The sequence below is a fragment of the Typopeltis vanoorti genome, chromosome 12 (genome assembly GCF_054136105.1).
Source record: "Typopeltis vanoorti isolate ZY-2024b chromosome 12, IOZ_Tvanoo_1.0, whole genome shotgun sequence".
NCBI lineage: Eukaryota > Metazoa > Arthropoda > Arachnida > Uropygi > Thelyphonidae > Typopeltis > Typopeltis vanoorti.
The window spans coordinates 2,903,657-2,929,366 of record NC_143560.1 but is presented as its reverse complement, the minus strand read 5'-3'; the positions used below and the strand labels follow the sequence as shown (position 1 = coordinate 2,929,366).

General features: G+C 35.4%; 1 protein-coding gene across 7 annotated transcripts in view; it reads left to right on the top strand.

Moving 5' to 3' along the window:
* LOC150100549 (uncharacterized) overlaps positions 1 to 25,710 on the top strand; it is an 844,187-nt gene that overhangs the window by 681,404 nt on the left and 137,073 nt on the right. For 6 of the 7 annotated variants that reach the window (XR_016549159.1, XM_090401348.1, XM_090401347.1 and 3 more), the window contains 2 exons: positions 6,855 to 6,918; positions 7,195 to 7,358. Coding sequence is in view for 6 of the 7 variants with exons in the window: in XM_090401348.1 (XP_090257474.1) it covers positions 6,855 to 6,918; positions 7,195 to 7,358 (228 nt within the window). In the remaining variant the exon portion in view is untranslated. Of the gene's footprint in view, positions 1 to 6,854; positions 6,919 to 7,194; positions 7,359 to 25,710 lie in introns of those variants that run through there. The other variant, XM_090401351.1, reaches the window with a different exon arrangement.

Genomic DNA, 25,710 nt, shown 5'->3' with positions numbered 1-25,710 from the left:
TCTAAACTCCATTTTCCATATGTATTTCTGTCAATCATAATAACAATGGTGTCTCTTCTCCTTCATGCCTCTCAAGTCATATGATTCTGAACAAATCTAATTTATTGTTTATTTAAACAAGTTCTAAACAAAATTGTCTGACACTGCAGTTATTGCATCACACATATTATCTTCTTGAAAAAAAAAAAAAGTAACTATATTTGTACACATTCTAAATGAAGAAAATAATGAATTAATTCAACAATAGTGCATCTTATAAAAAAATTTATAATTCCCTTGTATTCCATAATACGGTTGTGTTTCATTCATCTGTTTCTCACACTTAGACATTTACCACATAATATACCTCTTAGAGAAATGTACACTATAAGAATATATTATTACAAATTTCCCTAGTATTCAACTATTTCTTCCTATTTTGATATTTTTTGTATTAATCTTCAAAAAAAAAAATTGCAAATGCATCTCAATACATCAGATAATTCCACAAAATTGCCATAATGCAAAACATGAATCAATGGGTTATAAATGGCATAGTGTATCAATAGTGCCTAGGGGTGCAGTGTGTGTGTGTGTGTGTGTGTGTGTAGATGGTGGACTAAGCAGCATAGATAGTGGGTTTTGGTGCCCTTTCCATGATGTCCTTGAACTCCTCTGGGATGTTGCATAATATAATAATAATAATAATTTGGAGCTTCATGATTGATTTAGTTTCTTTGTTAGCAAACTGTAATCCCCAATGTTATTCACTCATATTTCTAACCTATTCATATCCTCCTGAAGTGTTACTACACAGCACATTTCTAATAACTCTCCCATCTTTGGATTATCATTTCATGTGCAATATATTTGCCATAAAAATTTAATAATAAAGTCCTCTGTGCAGTGGCCGAGGAAATTCTACTTGCAATTTTTCTCCTCCACGATACTGTTCTCCCATACACAACTCTGATATCTGTGATATAAAAATTGCTAGCACATTAAATATAAACTTGTCATTTGTCAGCTTTTCAAATGCTTTTGTAAAATCCAGAAGAATCAAAATATAGATATTCTCCTCATCAATGAATCTTTTTATTTAATTATAAAATGTGACCAGAATTCTAGAAAAGTCTTCCTTTTATTAATCCATGTTGAGTTATATAAAAATGATGGATTGTTTTTCAGATTATGCTGAAGAAACTAAGATTGTGAGCTGAGTGCTCTATAAATTGCATGTATTTTCTGACTGTTTATGTATGTTATCTGGCTTGCAAACTCCAAGATTCAAGAGAAAAAAATCTGCTACCACCATACAGCCCACTGAATCATCTTTAATTTAAAAAAATCTTATACTATAATGGGAATCAAATCCAGTTCTTTCCAACCAAAGTCCATAGCCACTTCTGACAGCACCGTGGTGCATAGTCACCACAGTGATCAAGGAGTGAATCTGTCCTTAGGTGAACGGATGAGAGTTGCCAATTTCACATAAGGTTTAAAAACAGTGCGCAGTTGGTGTTTATTAAGTGCCCTAGATATCTTTTTAGATGTGCCTTTAATGTACGGAATGGTGATAGTTTTGTTGTAGTCTTCTGTGGTAGATAGTGGGAGTGATTTCTGGGTAGCATTTAGTATTTTATCTATCTTATGGGGATTATAGCCATTGGTTAGGAAGGTGTGGTGCAGGTGAGAAAGTTCAGCAGTGAGAGCAATGTCATTGGAACAGATTGCTCTAGCTTTATGGGTTAGTGTTTTTAAGATACCATATTGTTGAGAAGGGTGATGATGTGATTGTTTGTGTAAATATCTCCCTGTATGTGTGGGTTTTCTATAAACTGAAAATGAAAAGGAACTTTCTGGAAGATGTGTGATCAGTGTGTCCAGGAAGGGCAGGCAGTCATTGGCTTCTAAATTCCATTGTAAAGGGATTTTAGGGTGCTGGCTATTTAGATGCATTAAAAATGTATTCACTGTGTCTGGGCCATGTGGCCAAATTGCAAACATATCATCAACATAGCATAGCCAGAGACTAGGTTTGAGAGTGGCTGTGTTGATAGCTAGCTTTTCCAGATGTTCCATGTAGAAGTTGGCTAAGGGGGGAGAAAGGGGGAATCCCATAGCTGTCCCATCTAATTGTTTGTATATTTTCCCTTTCCATGTAAAATAACCTGCCTGTACTGTGAATTTAGCTGAATGGCCCAGACACAGTGAATACATTTTTAATGCATCTAAATGGCTAGCACCCTAAAATCCACTTTACAATGGAATTTAGAAGCCAATGACTGCCTGTCCTTCCTGGACACACTGATCACACATCTTCCAGAAAGTTCCTTTTAATTTTCGGTTTATAGAAAACCCACACATACAGGAATGTGTGGGTTTTCTTACACAAACAATCACACCATTCACCCTTCTCATATCTTAAAAACACTAGCCTATAGAGCTAGAGCAATCTGTTCCAATGACATTGCTCTCACTGCTGAACTTTCTCGCCTGCACCACACCTTCCTAACCAATGGCTATAATCCCCATAAGATAGATAAAATACTAAATGCTACCCAGAAATCCCCTCACTATCTACCACAGAAGACTATAACAAAACTATCATTATCCGTACATTAAAGGTAAATCTGAAAAGATATCTAGGGTGCTTAACAAACACCATCATCATCATCACGAATCATGGGCTCACTGCCCATTGATATCTGATGCTTGGTTCACTATCTTCTTCCACCTTTCTTTGTCCAGTGCACAGTGTTGCAGTTTTTGTACACCCATTCCACACCAGTCTTTTATATCGTCTATCCATTCTCTGTATGGTCTACCTCTTCTGTTTAAATCATCCAAAATACCAAACATAAATGTCTTTATCTTCCGGTCCTCACTCATTCTACAGATGTGTCCAAATAATTGCAGCTTCCGTTTTATAATCTTCTGCATTAGATTCTGTTTTGGTTGTATCTTCTGATAGAGCTCTTTATTGGTGATTTTCTGTACCCATCCTGTTCTTAGAATCTTCCTGTAATAATTTCTTTCAAATGACAAAATTCTTTTTCTTGATTCCTTATTTATTACCCACGTTTCAGATCCGTACAGTACACCGCTGAAGATGCATGTTTCCAATACTCCAGATGTTATCCATGGCCTTCAGATTTGTTCTTCCCTTTGCAATCCTGATCTTTATTTCTTTTTTACAGTCCAAGTCATATGTCAGTTTACTTCCCAAATATGTGAATTGTTCTACATTTTCTATATCAGTTCCATCCACTTGTATCTTTTGTTTCATGTTCTTCTCACCAAATACCATTGTCTTTGTTTTTTCAAAGTTCATAACAAGTCCAAATCTCTTCCCTTCCTCATTTAACAGTTTCAGTGTTTTTTGTAGTTCTCTTTCGTCTTCTTGTTATTATTGTTATTATTATTATTGTTTCGGGCAACTCCAATAATAACAATTCAACTTCTTCAATAATAACAATGTCATCTGCAAATCTCAGATTGTTAATTCTCATTCCGTATACAGATATTCCTTTGGCATCTTCTTTCATTTTATCCATTGCTCTTTCTGGATGTGCGATGAAAATGCTTGGTGATATTGGGTCTTCCTGTCTAGTACCTCTGCTTGTTTTAAACCATTTCTCCCAAATCATCACCTATTCTAACTGCTGCAACTGCATTCTGGTAAACATCTTTTAATATAGCTATTAGTTTTTTATCAATTCCATAGGATTCCAGAACTGCTAATGTCACTTTCTGGTCAATACTGTCAAATGCTTTCTGAAAGTCAACAAGCAAGTATATATGTTTTTGTTTTTTCTCCTAGCTTTCTCTGCTATTAACCTCATTGTCAAAATCTGTTGAATTGTAGTTCTATCCTTCCTAAATCCTGCTTGCTCGTCTGCAAGGTATGCTTCCAATTGTGTTCTCAATCTTTCTGTCAATATGGTCATCATCACTTTACCAAGGTGACTTATCAAGGCAATTGTTCTATAATTTTTACATTCTAGCTTATTTCCTTTCTTGTATAATGTTACTAATATTGATTTCACCCACTCCTCTGGCATTTTCCCTTCTTTCCATACCGTGTTGCATAGTTGGTGCATTTCTGTAACCATACTTTCACCATCATATTTAATCATTTCTCCAGTAATGTTATCGTTACCAGGGCTCTTGTTGTGTTTTAGCCGTCCTATTGCTTTTTCTACCTCTCCTCTTAAAATGTCCATATCATGCTCATTACCTGATGGTGATGCGACACTATATTTAAACCTTATGTGAAATTGGCAACTCTCATCCATTCACCTAAGGACAGATTCACTTTTTTATCACATCCAGGAGTCTATGAAGTGCCCTGTTCTTGTCATTGAGCCTACTACGGACAGACAGGAAGAACTGTGGACATCTGCCTCAGTGAACACAAAAAATATACCCGGCACTTTCGTTATGGCAAGTCAGGTCTGACAGACCATGCTTTGGATACCCCCCCGCACACAGGATCAATTGGAAAAAAACAAAAGTATTGCACAGAAGCTTCTACAAGTCAGGGAGTTTGTTCCTGGAATCAACAGAAGCTGTAAAGCATACTCCAAACCTTAACAAGTATAGCTGTATAAATCTACCAAAGATTTGGGAGACAGTCATCCTAAAACAAAATTAATATTTATTTTTATTTTATTTTTTTCAAACTTTGGACTACTATTTTTCAAAACTTTCAAGGACTACTATTTGGACTACTATATATATATATATATATATATATATATATATATATATATATATATATTTTATTTTTTTTTTCTCAAAACTTTGGACTACTGCTTTTTTTTTTTTTTTTTTACTTAACTTAGATGCCGCCGTATTAGGACTTTAGTCTTGTGTTGCATGCTGCAATTACTTATACTAGCACCACTGTTGCACCGAATTGTGGTTGTCTCGCATTTGTAACAAACTTTGTTTGTGTGCTCGGAAGATGCTGGATATAATACCAGCAAAATATTAGCTTTTAAGTTAATAAATAGTTATTTTCTTATCAATCTGTGTTCACATCAATACCGTTTAAATCCAATTCAACATGTATGACAAACACATAAGCCTATCCACGCACACCAGTATTTGCTGAGCAAAAACTGGTGTTGCCGAGAAAACTGCTTGCATCTGTCTTGCCATTGACACTACTAAACCATGAGAGGTGTCCTGAGGTATTCTTGACCAACTTAGACAAGTAACATTTGGGTACCACACTGACACAATGCGAGCATTGTAACACAAGGTGTTTCTTGCTGGAATAGTCCAAGTACATTGGGCTGTATTTTCACTGTAGAAGCCAATATCTGGTCTGTAGCAATCTCCAGGTAAGAATTAGGAATTAGCAGTTAAGGTGTGTGTGTGTGTTCAGTAGGATGAGAGGACCAAATGATGTCCACAAGAACAATTCTCCATACTAGGTACTGCCACCACCTACCTATTTTTAGCCAACTGTGCAATCTGGTGGCAGGAGTGGTCATAATGTTTTTGTTCATGAGTGTATGAAACTTTTTTTTTTTTTTTCAAAGCTGTAACCTGCTATAATTTGATGCCTCTGTTTTACCACTGCCAGCTAGTTGGCCAAGTGATAACGTATCCATTCTCCAACAAATAGGCTGTGGGTTTGAACACTGTTTTGTGCATGGATGTTTGTAATTGTTCTACTAATTCTGTGTGGAACAGGACTACTGTGTCTTCTTCTAGCAGAAGCTTCACTCCCAAAACCCTATGAGGTACAGGAATGTCCACACAGTGCCCAAAGTGACAGTAGGACTATCTTACCTGCTTTTCATTTCTTATGGATACCCATTTGCAACAGCCAGGTCAACAGAACTATTAGTTCCTTGTCACATCTCTTTAAAAACACAACAAAATATCATCCGGCTTGTTATACTATGTTAACAAGTAGAGCACTTTTTAGGTGGTAGATGGTTTCATTGCCTAATTCCGATCACATCTTGCTTATTAAATGTCAAAAATGGAGATCCTACTTTAGAGATCAAACATTCCATGCTTTAAAGCAGGGTTTCTGGATTATGATTATGTAATCCTTCACTCACCAACAATACTAAAGTAAGCTAAGTTTATAACCTTTCATCTTTTGGATGCATATGAAAATAAAAAAAAACCTCCTCCCTCTAAAATTAAATGTACTTTACCAGAATGAAATAATCCAGATGAAATCATCATTAAATATTGTGTTATCTTCAGCTGACCACCTTCTCTGTCCAGAAAACTCATTCTTCCATAACAATTTCTTCTCCTGCTGACCACGCAAAGAAAGAACTTGGTATTTCCCTTGGTCTGCGGTCCATATAAGCAAAACTGGTTTCATCTTGTAGTCTAATTTCCCTTTGCCTAGTAGACTGGTCCAAGTCTGAATATTATACTCTTTATACAAGTTTATCCCAAAACCTATTTACCTTTATAAACTACACCACTGTTAACAAGTATTTCTTAAGTAACTCTTACACATCAATTACCTCCCCCCTTCAAGTCTTTATCCATAGTATTGTTGCATTCTGGTTCCTACATCTGTCATAATCATCTGCTTTCCAGTTCCACAGAGATTTCTTTCTTCTTACATTTTCACAGTTTTTCATTCCTCAGTATAAATTGGTTTCACTTTTTTTTATTCATATACTAAGATTTTTATTATAGATTACCAAAGCAGACTATTATTATTATTATTATTGAAATAAGAAAAAATTTGACGTTTGCTAATTTTTCTTTATATGTTATACTAGAGTGTTTTTGGTGTAGGAAAAAAAAAGCATGGGTAGATTTTCTAATAATAATTTTTAAGTTTTATTATTTTCTAATAAAAATATGCATAATTTTGTTGTTTTTAGGTCTCTACTAAAATTTCTTTTGCCTCATTGCCATAAAGGTGTTCAGCTTAGAGAGAAATCCAAGGTAATCATTTAAGCCATTTTCAGCAAATATATTATTGACTGGAACTGAAATGAATGTCAGATTTTACATGTTTCTTATGTTGCTTATATTTGAATCAAGTAGAAACAAAAAGAGTCTTGTGTTTGATAAAATTGTTTGAAAACACTAGGACATAAACAATATGACTGAATGCAAAAATGTTGTACTTTTCATTTGTTTATTGTTTTAATGACTGGGAACTTATTTGTTGATTTTATTTCAAAATAAAATATGCCATTTATTTCATTTTTTCTCCAGTCAATGATGATTAAAGCATTTAACGTTTGGCGTCAAGGCTACCGTCGCTTGAGCTGTCTTATGGTATCAGAAGGAAGGCTATCTGAATCGAGACTTCTTTATTTTCTTACATTGGAGGAAATAGGGGAAGTACTGAAAACTAGATGTCCAAAACTGATAGCAAAGTAAGTATTCTTTTGATGTGGTTATTGCACTCTTTATATACTCTATGTATTTCAATAATTAATTTCTGTTGATTTTTGTGAATGCAGCAAAACAAATTTTAACCAGCTTTATGGTCCCAAATCATCTGCCTATTGGCCAAGTGGCTAGCATATCTGCTCTCCATCCAACAGGCTGTTGACTCAAATACTGCTGTGGATGTGCATGTTTATGATTGTCAGTAAGTAGAAGATGTATTTCATTGCCAAGTGTGAGACATCATCCCACTTATTGGAGGCCTGAAGTAGATTAAAACATTCCATGTTTGGTCTCTGGAACAGGATTTCTGGATTATATAAATAAATAAATAAATAAACAAAACTATATAAAATTGATAAAAACAGACAAAAAAATTCTTGGGTCCCCACAGTACCAATGTATTATATTCACAGCCTTTCTGGGTGGGATCTGATAAAAAAATAGTATCCTAAATTATTCTTAAACTATTCAATACTTTTTACACGAATAACTTAGTTTAAGCTATTATTAATATTATTACTCAGGATCATCATGGAGTCAAAAAAATCATCATGGGAGGCCCATCTTAAACAACACAAATCTATCATACCTTTTCTTAAACTTGTCCACTGCTTGTGCTCTCACCACCCTATCAGGCAATACATTCCACTGTCCAACCACTTTCAATGCAAAAGAGCCACTTCTCATCCTCTTACTCACCAACTCCATTCATAGCATCCAGAGATGACCCCTTGTCATTGTTTCTTCCTCTTGTTTTTGGCATGCAAAGGAAATACTCTGCGTCAACCCTGTAACACTCTCTCAACAGTTTAAATGTCTCAATCAAATAGCTTCTCCTTCTTTTATCTACCAAACTCTGCAGTCACATGCTCTCAGTCTATCTTCATAGATAACATTTGTACAGTCTGGATATCATTTTTATTATTTGCCATTAAATCTTCTCCAAGGTTAATTATTCCCTTCAAATCCTGGCAACCAAATCTGAGCACAATAATCCAAATATTGTCTGATCATGGCTTTATGCAATAGAATCAGAACTTCTATCTCTGCTATTCATTGTCCTTATAAGTATTACAGCAATCCTCTGGATAATCTTCACCAACTTTGCAATTTATCCCCTAAATTTCACGTTTCTATCAGTCATCACCACAAGTTCCCTTACATCCTCCACTTCTTCTAGCACACTTCTTCCAACAGAGTATGCAGTTTCCCATTGATGTATCCCAAACTTGAGGACCATACATTTAGTGGCATTAAACTGATATCCCTATACATTTGCCCATCTGCCCATCTTATTCAAAACCTACTGAACGGATATGACATAATACTCAGGGCCAGCGGAAGCGGGCATGCGGGTGCCGCTACAAAGGGGATGCCAGGGTCATAAGTTAATTTTTAAGAAACAAAATTTTTATCATAAAAACAAAAAATTCTTAGAATGATCAATATTAAAATAAATAAGGCCGGATACACCGAATAAAAATTTTTAAAAAATTGTATATTGCCAGCTGTTTACAATTTTTCAGCGAGAGCAGGCTAAATGCTTGCCTCCAGAATCTAAAGTGAAACGGTGAGCGGTTTTTATGTGCAGAAACGAATTTTCATACAAAACATTTGTTGCTACGTAACCAGTTATATGGTACTGTAAAAACTCGATTGTAGCTTAAATATTCCAAAGCACATTACATTCGATTTGTTTACTTAGGTTAAGTCCTATGTGAATATTGTAAAAATAAACTTTGTTTGTCTCTGTATAGTTTGTTTTAGATGTTATTGTAAATAACACTCTGGAAGTTAACTGTATGTACTGCTTTAATAAGAATATGTTATTAAACAAAGGCAATGTTTATATCGCCGAAGCTGCATGTAATAGATGTATGTGGCGGCATTAGAAAGATTGTTATTAAAATTTGTTTGTATGAGAAAGGCTTGCAGGCTCTAAGTGTAAACATCTGCTAAGTCAGTCAGAAAGGTTCAAACAACTTTCCTATGGCTGGCAACTTACAATCAAAAGAAAGCAGAGGAGAATAAAAGGCGTGCCGAACTTGAAATTTAAAATGAAAGAATCATACTGATTCTTTGGGGGTTGCCAAACTTCATGCAAGGTCTCAGAGGAGGTATAATAAAAAGGGACTGAAGCAAACAGAAGGGGCTGCACGGATCCAGAGATTGCTGCAGAAGTAGAGGGGGTCCGGTTCCAGAGACATCCACAGAGAGACAGGAGAGACTGCCCGGTTCCAGACGCTGTCAAAGAGGTGGCAGCTTGGTTCCAGACATCATCAGAGAGCATCCCAGATCCAGATGTTGGTTGAGAGAAGAGTTTTCCGCTTTCAGAAAGGAGCTTCTCGGTTTGAGACGTCGCTAGAGAGAAACGACTTCTAGGCCACAGACAGGGCTTTCAAATTGCCGAAAGAATTCCCAAACACCGTAGAAGAGAAAAGTTTCCAGTCCAGAGGGATCCTGATTAACAGTTGACAACAGTTTCATTTTTCTTGGAGGCGGCATTTTCAGTTTCTTAGAGGCGGCAATTCAAGCTACTTGAGACGACAGTCGTCCAGGCATTTTCGACGAGCCCAAGTAGAGGAGAAAAGGCGAGGCAAATTTCCCGAAGTACCTTCACTCGTAAGTTTTTCGTTTCGCAGTGGGAGAATAACATTTTAGAAGATCCAGGTGAATGGAGAAATATTGATGAAAAATTATGAGTTGTTTTAATTGAAATGGGGCCTGTTCAAAAGAAAAATATAATATATCCCAGAGATACATATGGTCGTAAATTTGGCCACACGTATTATAATAGAAAAATGGAAAACAGGGAGCTCGTGGCAAGAACATTGCTCATTTATTCTGAAACTTTAAATTCTGTTTTTTGCTTTTGTTGCAAACTTTTCGCACCCACTGAATCAAGTAGTCTTGAAGAAGGTTATAACGATTGGAGAAATGTAAGTACAACTTTGCATAGACATGAGAGTAATTTAGCTCACATGAAAAATTTCTTAAAATGGATGGAACTTGATAAAAATTTAAAAAACAAAACTACTATTGATTGCCAGACTCAAAGCATGTATGAAATGGAAAATAAACATTGGACGAGTGTTTTAGAACGCTTGATTGAAATTATAAAACTCCTTGGTAGCCAAAATTTAGCTTTTCTCGGATCATCTGATGAATTATATGAAAGGAATAACGGCAATTTTTTAAAATTAGTCGAACTGTTTGCAAAGTTTGATCCCGTTATGGAAAATCATGTTGAAAGGGCCCTACAAGGAAACAATAGAGTACACTATTTGAGTGAAGACAGTCAAAATGAAATATTGGAAACTTTAAGTAACGCAATCAGGGATACAATTTTATTATCAATTCGAACATCTAAATATTATTCCATAATTTTTGACTGCACACCTGATGCAAGTAAAACAGAACAAATGATCATTATTATTCGCTCTGTTTCCTTTGACAATGGAATTGTCAAGATTAGAGAAAACTTTTTAGCTTTTGCAGATATATCAGATTCCACAGGACGTGGTTTATGTGCAACAATAGTGGAACAACTGGAAAAATGGAATATTCCCATTGAAGACATGCGAGGTCAAGGGTATGACAGTGGGGCAAATATGAAAGGGAAAAAATATGGGCTCCAAAATTTGCTTTTGAACAAAAATCCTCGAGCTTTATACGTGCCATGTGCTGCTCATACTCTTAATTTAATCATTAACGATGCAGCCAAAGTGAATGAAGATACAATTAGTTTCTTTGCAATTATTCAAGAAATATATAATTTCTTTTCATTCTGTTACAAACGTTGGGCAATCCTTTTAAAGTTCATAAAAAATTTAACATTGAAACAGCCATCAGAAACGCGATGGGAAAGTAAAATTAATGCAATCCACTCTCTACGATATCACTTAGGAGAAATTTACGATGCACTTTTTGAACTTTTAAATAATGAAAATTTTAATAAAGAAACTCAGCATGAAGCACAAACATTATGTGCTAAAATGGAGGACTACAAATTTATTTGTGCTCTTATAATTTGGCATGATTTACTTAACAGAATAAAGCCTGTGAGTAAAATGCTTCAAGACAAAAATATGAACATTACACTTGCTTTAGAATCAATCAAAAACTTAAAAATATTCTGATCAGATACAAATTTTAAAGATGTTCTAAAACGGCAAAAGAACTGGGTGAAGAGATGGATGAAGAACAAGAATTTAAAACTGGTACGGAAGTCCGACGACGAAAGAAGACATGACAATTTGACTATGAGCATCATGACGAAATGCCACAATCGCCAGAAGATAAATTTAGAGTGAACGTGTTTTATACACTTCTAGACGTTGCAATGTGTTCGTTAATAGAACGTTTTGAACAACTAAAAACATATTATAATAATTTCAATTTCTTGTATAGATTACTACAAATTAATAACGAAGATTTACGAAAACATTGTGACGATTTAGAGATTCTCTTGAAGGACGGCGACAATAAAGACATAAATGCAATAGAACTATATGACGAGTTATGTGCTTTCCGGGATATTTTTCGGAAGGATAATTTAAATATTCAAAACCCTTTCAACATTCTTAATTTTATTGTGTCCAATAATTTATCTTTCCCTAACTTTTCAATTGCTTTAAGAATACTATTAACTTTACCTGTTAGTGTAGCGAGCGGTGAACGTTCCTTTTCCAAGTTGAAATTGATTAAAACCTATTTAAGAACAAGTATGTCACAAAAAAGGCTTGTTAGTTTGGCATTAATAGCTATTGAAAATGATGTATGTGCAGAATTAGATGTTAAGACCATTCTTTCTAATTTGGTGAATATGAAATCAAGAACCCTAAAATTTTAATAAAAAAATTTCAAGTATATTTATGTAATTTAATTTATTTTCTGTTATTCTGTAAATATTTTATTTTTGAATACTTATATTAATATTAATAAAATGTTCTAATTATTATTTCTGAATTCTTTTCCTATTTTCTCATCTATCTTGAGTTTCTTTTATTTTCCTAAAAGATAGTTCCACTTATAATAATTATTAAAAAATTTTTACAACTTACTAAGAATTTAGTAAAATGCAAGAATTTTTTAAACTTTAGTTCAAATAAATTTTAACTTTAATTAAAATTCATTTTAATTTTGTTAGCAATTTGGGTCGGTGAGAAAGCTATAATCCCTGTATCATTATGTTCAACGATTAAAGTGAAGTGGCTTTATCAAAATTTGTTTTAACTTTTGAGAATAACTTTTGAGAATTTTTTGAATATTCGGGTTTTTAATGATTATCCTGCCTAGTCAACACCCCCGGTTCGTTACATTTAGCAAACCAACGTGTGGCTGTTCTGTCAAAATTTATTTAAGAAATTTCAAATAATTTAAATTTTTATTATTGTAAAAGAACCACACACGCCTGGATCATTACAGGGCCGCTTAGATAGACATTGCATACGTGTGGCAAAGACCATAGCGCCGGCTCTGATAATACTCCCAAGCTTTGCATTATCTGAAAACAACTGAATATCTCCCTGAAGTTCATTGACGATGTCACTGATATCTATCAGAGAGCCAATTCACAATCCAATTCACTAACCTGATATCTAAACATATTGCAACTTAAATATCAGTTTATCATGTGATAGTACCCTGTCAATTGCCTTTATTAATCAAAAAAAAAAAAAATGGCTCCATGAAGTTTTGACTCCTGGAAGTTCTGGTGTTAATAATAATAATATTATTATTATTAGGAAGGGAGGGTGCTGTGTAGGCATATGAATGGTTGAAAGGTGGTATTGCTGCTCCTGTTTTTAATAAATTTAAAGTGGTTATAACTCCTGTTTTTAATTGAAAAGTGTCATAAAGTAATTCTGCTTGTCACGTTGAAGACAGTGATATATAATTCATCGAAATTGGCCAAGTGGAATCCAAATTTTGATTGTGCTGAAAATTTAACGGAGTCACCGTGGTCTCTAACAAGCATAGAACAAAGGATGTCGGCATCTTTACAGTTGCTCAAGGGAAGAAAGGTGAGTCATGAAGTGCAACAAGTTCGAAGGATTTATCATTCGACGAAAGTCATATAACCTGCAGGAAATGCCTTAGGAATCTTCACTTTACATATTCCGGAAATTCAGAAACAACATGGGAACGTAAATCCAATGTCAAACAAGAGGAATGGAAGTGCATATACTGCAGAGAGAACAAAGAAATGCTGCCACACACAGCACAACTGATTAGACAAAAAAATACCGGTGAGTCTTATAATTTGAATTCCATAAATTTATTACTAGAAAAAGGTTTAGAGAATATTAAAGCCAGCTTAGTATCTTGTCCAAGAACTCTTTGATAAACAGAATAAAGAAATAACAAAAAAAATTAGCGAATATGAAGAGTTAGTTAAATATAATAATTCAACGTTCGAAGAGGTCTTACAAACAGTAAAAGACATTAAAATCAGCATTAACCTACTAACACAGGCAACATAAACTGATGAAAGACACATTCAGATGCCATCAAGAACTTAATTCCCTAAAACTACAATACGAACTTTTAAAGAAGACCTTGTCATAAACAGTCTTCCAGAAACTGCATCCAAAGAAAATCTTAGAGACGTAGTTTTAAAGTTAGGCCATGCAATTGACATCCCCCTACAGCATAATGATATTCAGACCAAAAATCGGATTCCCAGGAAGAACAAAAAACAAGGCTTGCCACGACCCGCACCAGTCATAGTTCGTGTAACAAGCACGTCTACAAGAGACAATCTCATAAAAGCCAGAAGACTGAAAAAACCAGTTGTCAGGGACTTAAACGCATCGAAGACAACACACTAATCTTTCAATCTGAGTATTTAACACCATTCAATCAGAATCTGTTGTACCAAGCAAGAAAGCAAAAACAGGAAAAAAATTATCAATTTTTGTTGATCAAAGACGGCAAGATACTCTTGAGAAAGTCACAAACTTCAAAGTCTATACAAATGAAAGCTTGGAAGACATAGATAGGCTGCCAGAGTGAAACAAAAGACTCTAAATTAGTTCAAAAAGAAGATCTCAACACAACAAAAATGAATGTGAACCATCAGATAGATGTAATTACACCAGAATACATCAGCAATTGTACTTTTGACTTGTTTGATGCATGGAAATAACACACAGTACAAGTGAGAGGACTCTCAATCTTGAATATTAACATCAGAAGCATCCGAAAACATTGGTTATTGTTACAGGCTTATCTGAGGAATTACACAGGTGTTATTGATATATTGGTCCTAACAGAAGTATCCATAACTAATGACGAAGCGACTGCTTTCCAAATTCCAGGCTTCTAACAACATAATTATCATATTAATATTTGTCGAACATAAATTAATAGCAAAAGAAACTGTCTATCAGTTTGAGCATGCTGAAACCCTTTGCATCGAAATCACTAATACCACCAGTAGACATCCCATAAAACTAAATGCCATTTACAGGCCACCAAAATTAAACATGATAAAATTTTTTCACGAACTCAATTGCTGGCTTTCACGCCAAGAAATTTGTTCAACCGAATACCTAATGATAATCGGCGACATAAACATAAATATTGCAAACGAAAACCAGAACAACACTGCACAATACCTAAACACTCTATCCATGTATAACCTAATACCAACGATAACATCATGTACTAGAGAAGAAATATTCTGAAATACTATCACTGCTTCCTGCCTTGATCATATGAACATCCGAGTACCACCAAACAGTTACACTGCATCAGTCACAAAGTAAGAAGTAGCAGATCAGATAATGAAAAGCAACACGAAACAATAGACAAAGAAATAGTCATCCACAAAATAAGAAAAAATGACCGGAAACACATGGCATCAGATTCAGCAGATATCTTATACAACAACATTAAACTCACATTGGAGGAAATATATACGAAAGCTGCAAAGGAAGTCGGAATTCGTTCAAGAACAACCCAAAAACCTTGAATAACACAAAACTTAATCCTAGAAAACAGAAAGGACGATCTAGGGAAAGAATTAAAGCGATATCCAAATAACACAACTTTAAAAACTGAATATAACAAGGAATCACCTTACAACACAAATAAGAAATGCAAAAAGAAACTATTACAGAGACAAATTAACCTCTGCACAAAACAACATGAAACAAACCTGGCATCTGATGAACGAGATGCTAGATTGTGCTCCCAGCCGCCTCTGAAACAAAAAAACACAGCTTCATGAAAGATGCAAAACCCATCCAACAACTAGCAAATGACTTTAACCAATACTTTGCAGACTCCATCCAAGAACTGCACAGAAATATTCCCCCCAATCATAAAACGTGATCCTCCAATTGGACCACAATCAAAACAGACATTATGGTTCTCAACCATAAAAGAAGCAGAACTTCTTTCTGTAATACATCAAATCAAACCAAACAAAGGACCAGGATTTGATGGTATAAGACATAAGGATATCAAGCAACATGCAACTAGCTTAGGCCCTATCCTACTAAAATTAATAAATAAAATATTTAAAACAGGACAGATACCAAGTATGCTAAAGACTGCCATAATCACACCCATATACAAACATGGAAAATGAAACTTAATCAGCAATTACAGACCCATAGCAACATTACCAATTATCAATCAAATTATGGAGCGAATCATACTGAAGAAACTCACAGCATACACTGAGATCTTTCATATTATCCCCAAAACACAATGGTTTTCAGAAAATTAAAGGAACAACATCTCTCTTGGAAAACTTTACAGACGTAATTAATACCGCCTTAGACAAAAACAAAATTGTCATGGTAGTCTTTATTGATCTAACTAAAGCATTCGATACACTTACACATCAAACCTCGTTAGAAAAGCTGAGGCATGTTGGAATAGACGGGGCCTCTTCACAGGTGGTTTACAAACTACCTTCAAAATAGAAAGCATATCACACATATCGGCTCAAACCGAAGCAGAGAGGTACCAGTAACCTGTGGAGTGCTACAGGGAGCTGTACTCTTCCCAACTCTATTCAACATTTACACGCATGATATTAATCAGCTACCACTGAAAGGTAAGATATAGCAATATTATAGGTAAGATATAGGATATCTTAGGTAATCAAAGGTAAGATATAGGATATTATTGCTGTATCGCAGACGATACAGCAATAATATCCATCCATGATAACGCAAGTATAGTCCAAACAAATATGCAACATGACATAAATCTGCTCATAGACTGGCTCTCGAAAAACTCCATACACCTAAACTCATAAAAGACAAAATTAATGATATTGAGAAATCCACTGACTTGACCAGTTGATAACAAATATATAACTGTCCAACATCCACTTTCCAACATAAAAAATACACAGAACAGTAAAACCACTACAATCACTCAGGTTGAAACAATATGATACCTTGGAATTTACTTCGATGCAGATATGAACTGGAATAGCCACATAAACCATCTACACAACAAACTCCGAACGATAAGTGGCAAACTCTACAGGTTAAAAGATATAGTTCTCACATGCGTAAAAACATTAATATACAAAACACTATGCCAAAATATACTAAGATACGCTATAACAACATATATTTTCTGTGCACCCTACAAACTAAATAGATTAATGTCATTATAGTACAAAATGATCTTTTGGGTACAAAGAGACGATAACGACTATATACGCTGCAATGTCAGAACATAAAATACTGACAGCAAAACATTTATGTCACTATACAGCTTTGCTAAAACATTATTTCAGTGCCAAGTACAGGACAGTCAGAAATACATACCATATAACAAGACCTCAGACAATTAATTATATCACACATAAATACAATAATCACTTTGGAAAGGCTATACGAAACTTCTACATCCCAGACATGATAAACAAATTACCTTTTAAATACAGAAACCTTACAAACTACAATAGCCTGAAAAGAGCTCTAAGGACATACTATGAACAAGAAACACGCACCCAAAATACCATACAAACTTAATGAAACACAGTGCATTCATTCAAGCATCCAGTTCAGCGACACATTAAGACATTCCAAGTTATCGTACGTATGTGTGTGCGTGGCGTGCACAAATTTCTCAATTAACGGCTGCAGTGGAAATCAAGCCTATTAAACATAAGTTTTATTTCGTAACCTCCCAGCACAACAAACAAACCAATAAATAATAACTAACTGGTGTCATCCTCAGATAAGCTTACAAATAAGCTTCGAGGATGAAAACTGAGAAATTACATCCCATCCAAGATTTAAAAAAAAAAAAAAAAAAAAAAATCCAAACCCATATATCACATATTTAAGTACTGTAGTTACAGCGCTTAAATATACTAAAAAAATCAAAATTTTAAATATATATATATAACTCATTGTTACATGAATAAATGCTGTATTATTATTATTAATACATTATGCAGTGAAAAAAAAGAAAGAAAAAAAATTTGTACGAATTTCATTGTTACAAAAAAAAATAACAGAATTAAACTTGTTATAAATAGGTAATCTTATGCTGTAAATATGTAATCACAATATTAATCATAATTTTAATTTTAAAAAAAGGATTGAATTTTTTTAAAAGAAAAATATGCAACAAAGTATGTATCATATTTAATCAAATGCATGTAATGTATGTATCATATGTAAACAAATGTATGTAATGTTGTATCATATGTAATAAAAAAAATTAATAATATATGCCTTTCCCTCATCAGCTGCTCTTGTTACTTTATTATAAAAGGCACTTAGATTACTAAACCAAGAGTACCTCTTAACAAATCCATGCTAACCCTCAAAGATAACATTACCCTCATCTTCCCAATGATGTATATGGTCTCTCTCTAATTTCTCCAAAATCTTAGCAACTACAGAAGAAATACAAATTAGTGTATAGTTTGACACTTCCATTATACCACCAGCCTTATGTAATGCCACTATCTTACCCTCCCACTCCTTGGGCACTATTCCCATAGCCAGACTCTTACTGAACAGCTAAGTCATTGGAGTCGGTTCCATTGCCTTATCAACATCCAGAGTACTTGGTATTTGTAACACACTTTCCTCTTGCACTTTCAAACCTTGAATTTTTCCTTCTCTCTATAATAAAACCTTTTCCAGGATGAAATACTCCAATAAAGTGATCATTAAACAACTCTACTATGTCTTCTGCCTGTTACTCCCATTTTCATCTAACAGTTTTATTTGTCTACAATCATTTCTCTTCCTCCTATTGGCTACATGATGAAAGAATTCTTTCTGATTTTCACTTCCCTGGCCTGAGTTTTATATTCTTCATGCAACTATTATTATTATGTTACATCTCCAGGGAGTCCAAGGATTCATCGTGGGAAAGCACACCACTCTACTTCGCTAAGCACATCTCATCTTCTTCACTACTATTTACATTTTTGAAAATTATTGAGACAACTACCATGTTTGAATAAAAACTTTAGTTTAATATAACTAAAATCTACAATTCAACATTTTGACCTTTATGTCAAAGTCATCTTCTGGAGCGTACAAATATACACAAGAAACAAGCTATACTACAATCAAACTGGTTCATTGAAGACACTGACCAACCGCTACCACAATTGTTGGCCTGACCTCTGGTGGGGAAAAAAAAATACAAATTAAAAATGAAAAATTATACATCAACGCTAGAGTCCTATTATTTGTGTTGTCTACTATATACATATATTAACATTATTCCAGCCAGTTGGAGTGGAATGGTTTCTAATACTAGCAGATTGGCTAGAGTCCTGACTTATGTTGAATCTTTCATATTAGGTTGGCTGAATGTGTGCCATCCAGATCCTTGGAATTTTCATACCATCTTTGTTATTGATATTTGGGTGGTTTATCAGGATTTCGCAGGATTCCTTAAATTTTCTTTCGTAGCAGGTTTTTGTGCGGTGTAAGGAGCAGGTGCTTTTCCAGTTGATTTGGTGTAAGGTGTTAAGTGCGTGGTCTGAGAGGCCTGCTTCACCATAATGGTTATATTTAATGTGTCTAATGTGTTCTTGCGTATAGGGATTGTCCGTCCTGTTTCACCAATGTACGGTAAGTTACAGGTGCAGTGGGTTCAATAGACTCCAGGATGTGCTAATGGGAGGAGAGGATCCTTAGAGGAGCTGAATATGGTTTTACGTTTAGTGGGTGGTTTAAAGGTGGCATTGAGGTTATAATGTTGTAGGATTTTGTTGATTTTTTCTGATAACCCTTGAATGTATGGGATGGCTATGGTTTTACTGTAATCTAGATTCGTTTTTGTTGTGGTTTTATAGAGTATTTTAATGACTAATTTTGTTATAGCCATTATTTATAAATGTGTCACTAATTATTTTTAGTTCTTGTTTCAGGGCTTGCTCGTTAGAGCAAATAGTTGTGGCTCTGTTTTTAAGGGTGTTAATGACTCCATATTTTTGTGCTGGGTGGTGGTATGAATTCGCATGTATGTATTGGCCCGTGTGTGTCGGTTTTCGTTAGACCGTGAAGGATAGACTGTCTGAAGGAAGATGTAACTAGTGTGTCTAGGAACAGGAGCGAATTTTGGTTTTCTATTTCGATGGTAAATTGTATGCGTTTGTGTTGTTTGTTTAGGTGGCTGAGGAATGTGTTTAGCGTTTGTCGCCCGTGCGGCCAGATCGCGAACATATCGTCGACGTATCTGAGCCAGACTGTCGGTTGTAGCGTGGCGGAATCAAGAGCCCTTTGCTCAAAGGTTTCCATATAGAAGTTAGCGATTGGGGGGGGGATAATGGTGAGCCCGTGGTTGTACCTTCCTTTTGTAGGTAGAATTTGTTTTGCCACACGAACTAACCAGACTTTAGTACGTGGGCAAAGAGGGCCGTAATGTCGGGCGGAAATTTGTTCTGTAGTAGGAGAATTGTGTCATTGATGGGGACATTAGTGAAAAGGGCAGAAATGTCAAAACTGACTAATAAGTCGTCTTTGTCGAGTGTTATGTTTTTGATTTTGTTTATGAAGTGTTGTGTGTTTTTTATGTAGGAGGGGGAATGACCTACCAACTCCTTGAGTGTTTGCGCTAATTTCTTGACTAGGTGGTAATTGGGACTGTCTATTCCTTCCATGATTGGTCGAAGGGACACATTTTGTTTGTGTATTTTCGGAACCCCATATGTTCTGTGGGGTCGGGCGTAGTGGGGTTTGAGTTTTTTTAACTGTGTCTGGTGGCCAAGAAGTGACGGACTTTAGTAGTTTTTCTGTTTTATCCTTTATCCTTTTTGTTGGGTTATAATTTACCATTTTATATGTGTTGTTATCGGCTACTAGTTGGTTCATTTGCAGTATGTATGTTGACCTGTCAAGGACAACAGTGGCACTGCCTTTATCCGCTTTCGTTATTATTATGTTTTGTTTGACTTTTAATGATTTAATTGCTGCTAATTCTGTTTTAGTCAGGTTGTTCTGTATGGTTTTCTTGGTATTTAGGACATTACTGGTTTCTAGTCATATTTTATCTGCTATATTGTTAGGCAGGGATCTGATGCCTCTTTCAATGTGGTAGATAAAATCCAATTTGTTTACCTTTTTCGGTGCTATTGCGTAGTTCAGTCCTTTATTCAGTAACGTAAGTTCGCCATTGTTCAGGGTGTGGCTTGATAGGTTAATCACATGGTTCTTGCTTGTCGGTGGTTGGTCGCTCCTTGTCTCCCTTGTTTGTTGTTTGTTGTTGTTTCTCGGGGAAGAAGTCCTCTGATTGGATGGATTCCTGTGATTGGCCGCCATATTTTGCCGTTGTTTCAAACTGTGGAATTTTTTCTTGAGTTTTTCTTTATTCTTTTCCAGGGTATGCTTGGCCGAATTGTCAGTAATTCTTTCAAGTGTTTGTAGAATGTCTGGATTAACATAGTTCGATAGTTCTGATTGTAATTTAGAAACCAGATTTTGTGTTGTAGCTAGGTTTTGGTGGGCTGTTTGAATCTGTTCTCTAAGCATTGCTTTTTCTGTGCGGTCATAGATACGGAGTGCCTTAGCAGACATAAATTTCTTTTTTAGCCTGATGCAGATCGGAATAAGGTTATTGTCTCTGCATCTTTTTAAAAAGGCCAGCCGATTGATCAAGAGAGAAATATGAATCTTTAGCTTACCATAGCGATTGCAGCGCTTGTGGGTATCATTTCCCCACCAGATGTCAGGCCAACAATTGTGGTAGCGGTTGGTCAGTGTCTTTAACAAACCAGCTTGATTGTAGTATAGTTTGTTTCTTGTGTATATTTGTACGCTCCAGAAAATGACCTTGACATAAAGGTCGAAACGTCGAATTGTAGATTTTAGTTATATTAAACTAAAGTTTTTATTCAAACACGGTAGTTGTCTCCATAATTTTCAAAAATGTATTCGGATCACCATGCAAGCCTAAAAGAAAGGATTCAGATCATCCATGGAAATGATATCCACAAGCGCTGCAATCGCTATGCTAAGCTAAAGATTCGTATTTCTCTCTTGATCAATTGGCTGGCCTTTTTAAAAAGATGCAGACACACTAGTTACACGTCTTCCTTCAGGCAGCCTATCCTTCACGGTCTACCGAAAACCGACACACATGGGCCAATACATACATGCGAATTCATACCACCACCCAGCACAAAAATATGGAGTCATTAACACCCTTAAAAACAGAGCCCACAACTATTTGCTCTAACCAGCAAGCCCTGAAACAAGAACTAAAAATAATTAGTGACACATTTATAAATAATGGCTATAACAAAATTACTGTCAATAAAATACTCTATAAAACCACAACAAAAACGAATCTAGATTACAGTAAAACCATAGCCATCCCATACATTAAAGTGTTATCAGAAAAACTCAACAGAATCCTACAACATTATAACCTCAATGCCACCTTTAAACCACCCACTAAACTTAAAACCATATTCAGCTCCTCTAAGGATCCTCTCCTCCCATTAGCACATCCTGGAGTCTATTGCATCCACTACACCTGTAACTTATCGTGCATTGGTGAAACAGGACGGACAATCCCTATACGCAATATAACCACTATGGTGAAGCAGGCCTCTCAGACCACGCACTACACCAAATCTACGCCTTACACCAAATCAACTGGAAAAGCACCTGCTCCTTACACCGCACAAAAACCTGCTACGAAAGAAAATTTAAGGAATCCTGCGAAATCCTGATAAACCACCCAAATATCAATAACAAAGATGGTATGAAAATTCCAAGGATCTGGATGGCACACATTCAGCCAACCTAATATGAAAGATTCAACATAAGTCAGGACTCTAGGCAATCCGCTAGTATTAGAAACCATTCCACTCCAACTGGCTGGAATAATGTTAATATATGTATATAGTAGACAACACAAATAATAGGACTCTAGCGTTGATGTATAATTTTTTATTTTTAATTTGTATTTTTTTTTTCCCCACCAGAGGTCAGGCCAACAATTGTGGTAGCGGTTGGTCAGTGTCTTTAATGAACCAGTTTGATTGTAGTATAGCTTGTTTCTTGTGTATATTTGTATGCTCCAGAAGATGACCTTGACATAACGGTCGAAACGTCGAATTGTAGATTTTAGTTATATTAAACTAAAGTTTTTATTCAAACACGGTAGTTTTCTCCATAATTTTCAAAAGTGCATTCGGATCACCATGCAAGCCTAAAAGAAAGGATTCACTACTATTTAATTCTCTGATACGACACTACTATCATCAATGTCATCTATTGCCCATCATCACCACCAACATCAGTATTTTTTGGTTGTAAATTGTGTGTGTGTTCTGAAGTCCGATTTGTCTGCATGCAGGATGAAAAACCCAAGTTTCCAGGAAAAAAAACCCTGCTACCCCCATATGAGATCAGCTAACTCACCTTCAACTGAAAAAGCCCATATTAGGATTCCCCTCATCACGATGAGAATCAAACTCAGGTCTTTTCCAATTGAAGGGTGCAATGTTCTGCTATTCTCCCAATTTCCCTACAGTGGCTGTTCTTCACCCTTTTCCTTATAACTTTTTCCATAACCTTCTTTTCATCTGTTTGATATCCTTACGCATTCATTTTATGCCAAATCATGTTCTGTTTTCACTCCCATATATATCTTGGCATTGCTACTAATAAATATTTCTTCACTAATTCCCATAAACTGATTCAGCCTCTTCCTACCAATTCTTCCACCCATGGAACTGTAATATTTGTGATGCTATTGCTTGTTATTTATAAAGCTTGCTTGGTTATTGCACCTTTGAAATACCGTTATTTCTAATTAGCAGTGCGCGCTTTCTCTCTCGTAACCTTTCTTGCTTATACTACTGGGTACTATGTTTATCTACCTTTCGCACTACGAGTCTTATGCCTATGGATACTAGAAAATTTATTTTTATTGAGACTGCGCCACTAATATCTTTTAATTGGCATAAAACTCAGTAATATGGCCAGTTGATTTCTCTCTCTCTTTCTCTAACACAAATTCTTTCAGTAAACTTTACACAAACAGTCATGATCTATTTGACCTTAACTATACGCTTCGGCTATCTCACTTGGTTTCCCACTCACAAGTTCGATATTTTTTTTTAGGAACACTGCATTGCAAAATAAACAATCAGGTGGCACTCTATTGACATATAATTAAAACACATTTATTTACATTTAAAATAAAGTACATTAAATAAGCGACAGGGAGATTACTCTTCTCTACTTATCCTTTATGTCTTTGGCATATAGTAAACTTTCCCTTTTCAAATTTAATGACTATACAATATATATAATTACTCTGTTACTTCTCTGCTTAAAAAAAAATAAATTGCGAAGACTAATTTACTCATAAAGGGATTAGCTAGCTATGGCAAATTATCTTACAATTAATATTCCAGTTAACAACAAATCAGAGGACTCTCTTATAGATATTTATTACTATTTCTTACCAGCCCATCTATGACATATCTCCTATCTCCTGGTAAAGAGGAGAAATAACATCAAACTGGCCATAATTTCATCTTTCTGAAGATGTATGTCTTTAATAATTGAAACTAAGTGTTCAGAATTATTGAGGCTCTTTGTCATGACACCTTCCATAGGTCCTTCATCAAAGTCACTATGGTTTTTCTATCATCACAGGCCTTAGTTTTCCGTCAGGAGAGTCTTGTTTCAGGGGGGGCACTTCATCGGAATATTTGGCAGGTCTTGGACTGCAATCTTCCTGGTGCTCAAAAGTTCAGGCAAGAAGTTTCAGCATTCAGGCTTGAAGATCGTTCTGCGGCTTTTGGCTTCCGTTGACTTCTCGCAGCACTAGGACATCCGACCAGCACTTGGCATTGGCTGTTCTCCCAATTTTTCTCTGGATCTCTTTGGTAACAGCGCTTTGCCTCTGCTCTCTCGGCAACTAGATCTTGGCTCTCCTCTGTCAGCAACTGGACCTGGACTCTCCTTTGGTTTTCTGCCGAAAACTGCCCTAGTTCTCTCTGCCGGAAACCGTTTACATTCTCTGCCGGAGATTGCTTCCCAATGTTTGGCTCAGTCCTCTTTTATTTTCCCTCCTCTGCACCTTGTACCAAGGGTTAAACCCCAAAGAAATCAGCAGTTCTCCTTGATCCTTTTGTTAAAGCTAGCCCGTTCTTTTTTTTCTCCTCCATGCGCTCATTTTTCCTTGTCATGTCGGGCAGTGGAAACGTCTCTAAAACTAGCAGACCTCTTTGATACTAGCTTTGAAGATGTTCATGTGCAGAGCTTACAAACAACTTTCTCACACACTTCATCATAAACAACTTTCTTGTGCTCTTATACATAGCTATTATACAAAACTTCCAATGGCAAAGCATTGCCTTTGTTTTTGGCATTCTATAAACTTTAGTTAAAACAGTAAATACAATCAATTCCCATAAGGTTATTTACATTAATCTTTAACATAAAATACATAGAGACAAACAAGGTTATTTTTGTAACAGTTCTCATGAGACTTGACTTCTGTAAAAATTGATATAAAGCACTTTGATATATTTAAGCTACAATCGAGTTTTACAGAACTGCCCCAAGCTAATTTCTGAGATTATTATAATCATCTGCCTTATAATTCCACATTAATTCCTTTCTTCTCAATACTTCTGCATATCTATTCATCTCCCAAGCTGATGAGTGACCACCTAGCCAAGCCTATGTGGTCACTCTCTCCAACTGGGGTCAGGGATGTCCCCCAGTTGTTGAGCGTGACATTTATTTCAGTTACAGTTGGGGCTTCTGATTTCTTCTGTTATAATTTTGTAAAAACCCTTCAGTAATGTGTATGTCTCAATCACATCACCCCTTTTCTGCCTGTCAATCAACATCTGTAATC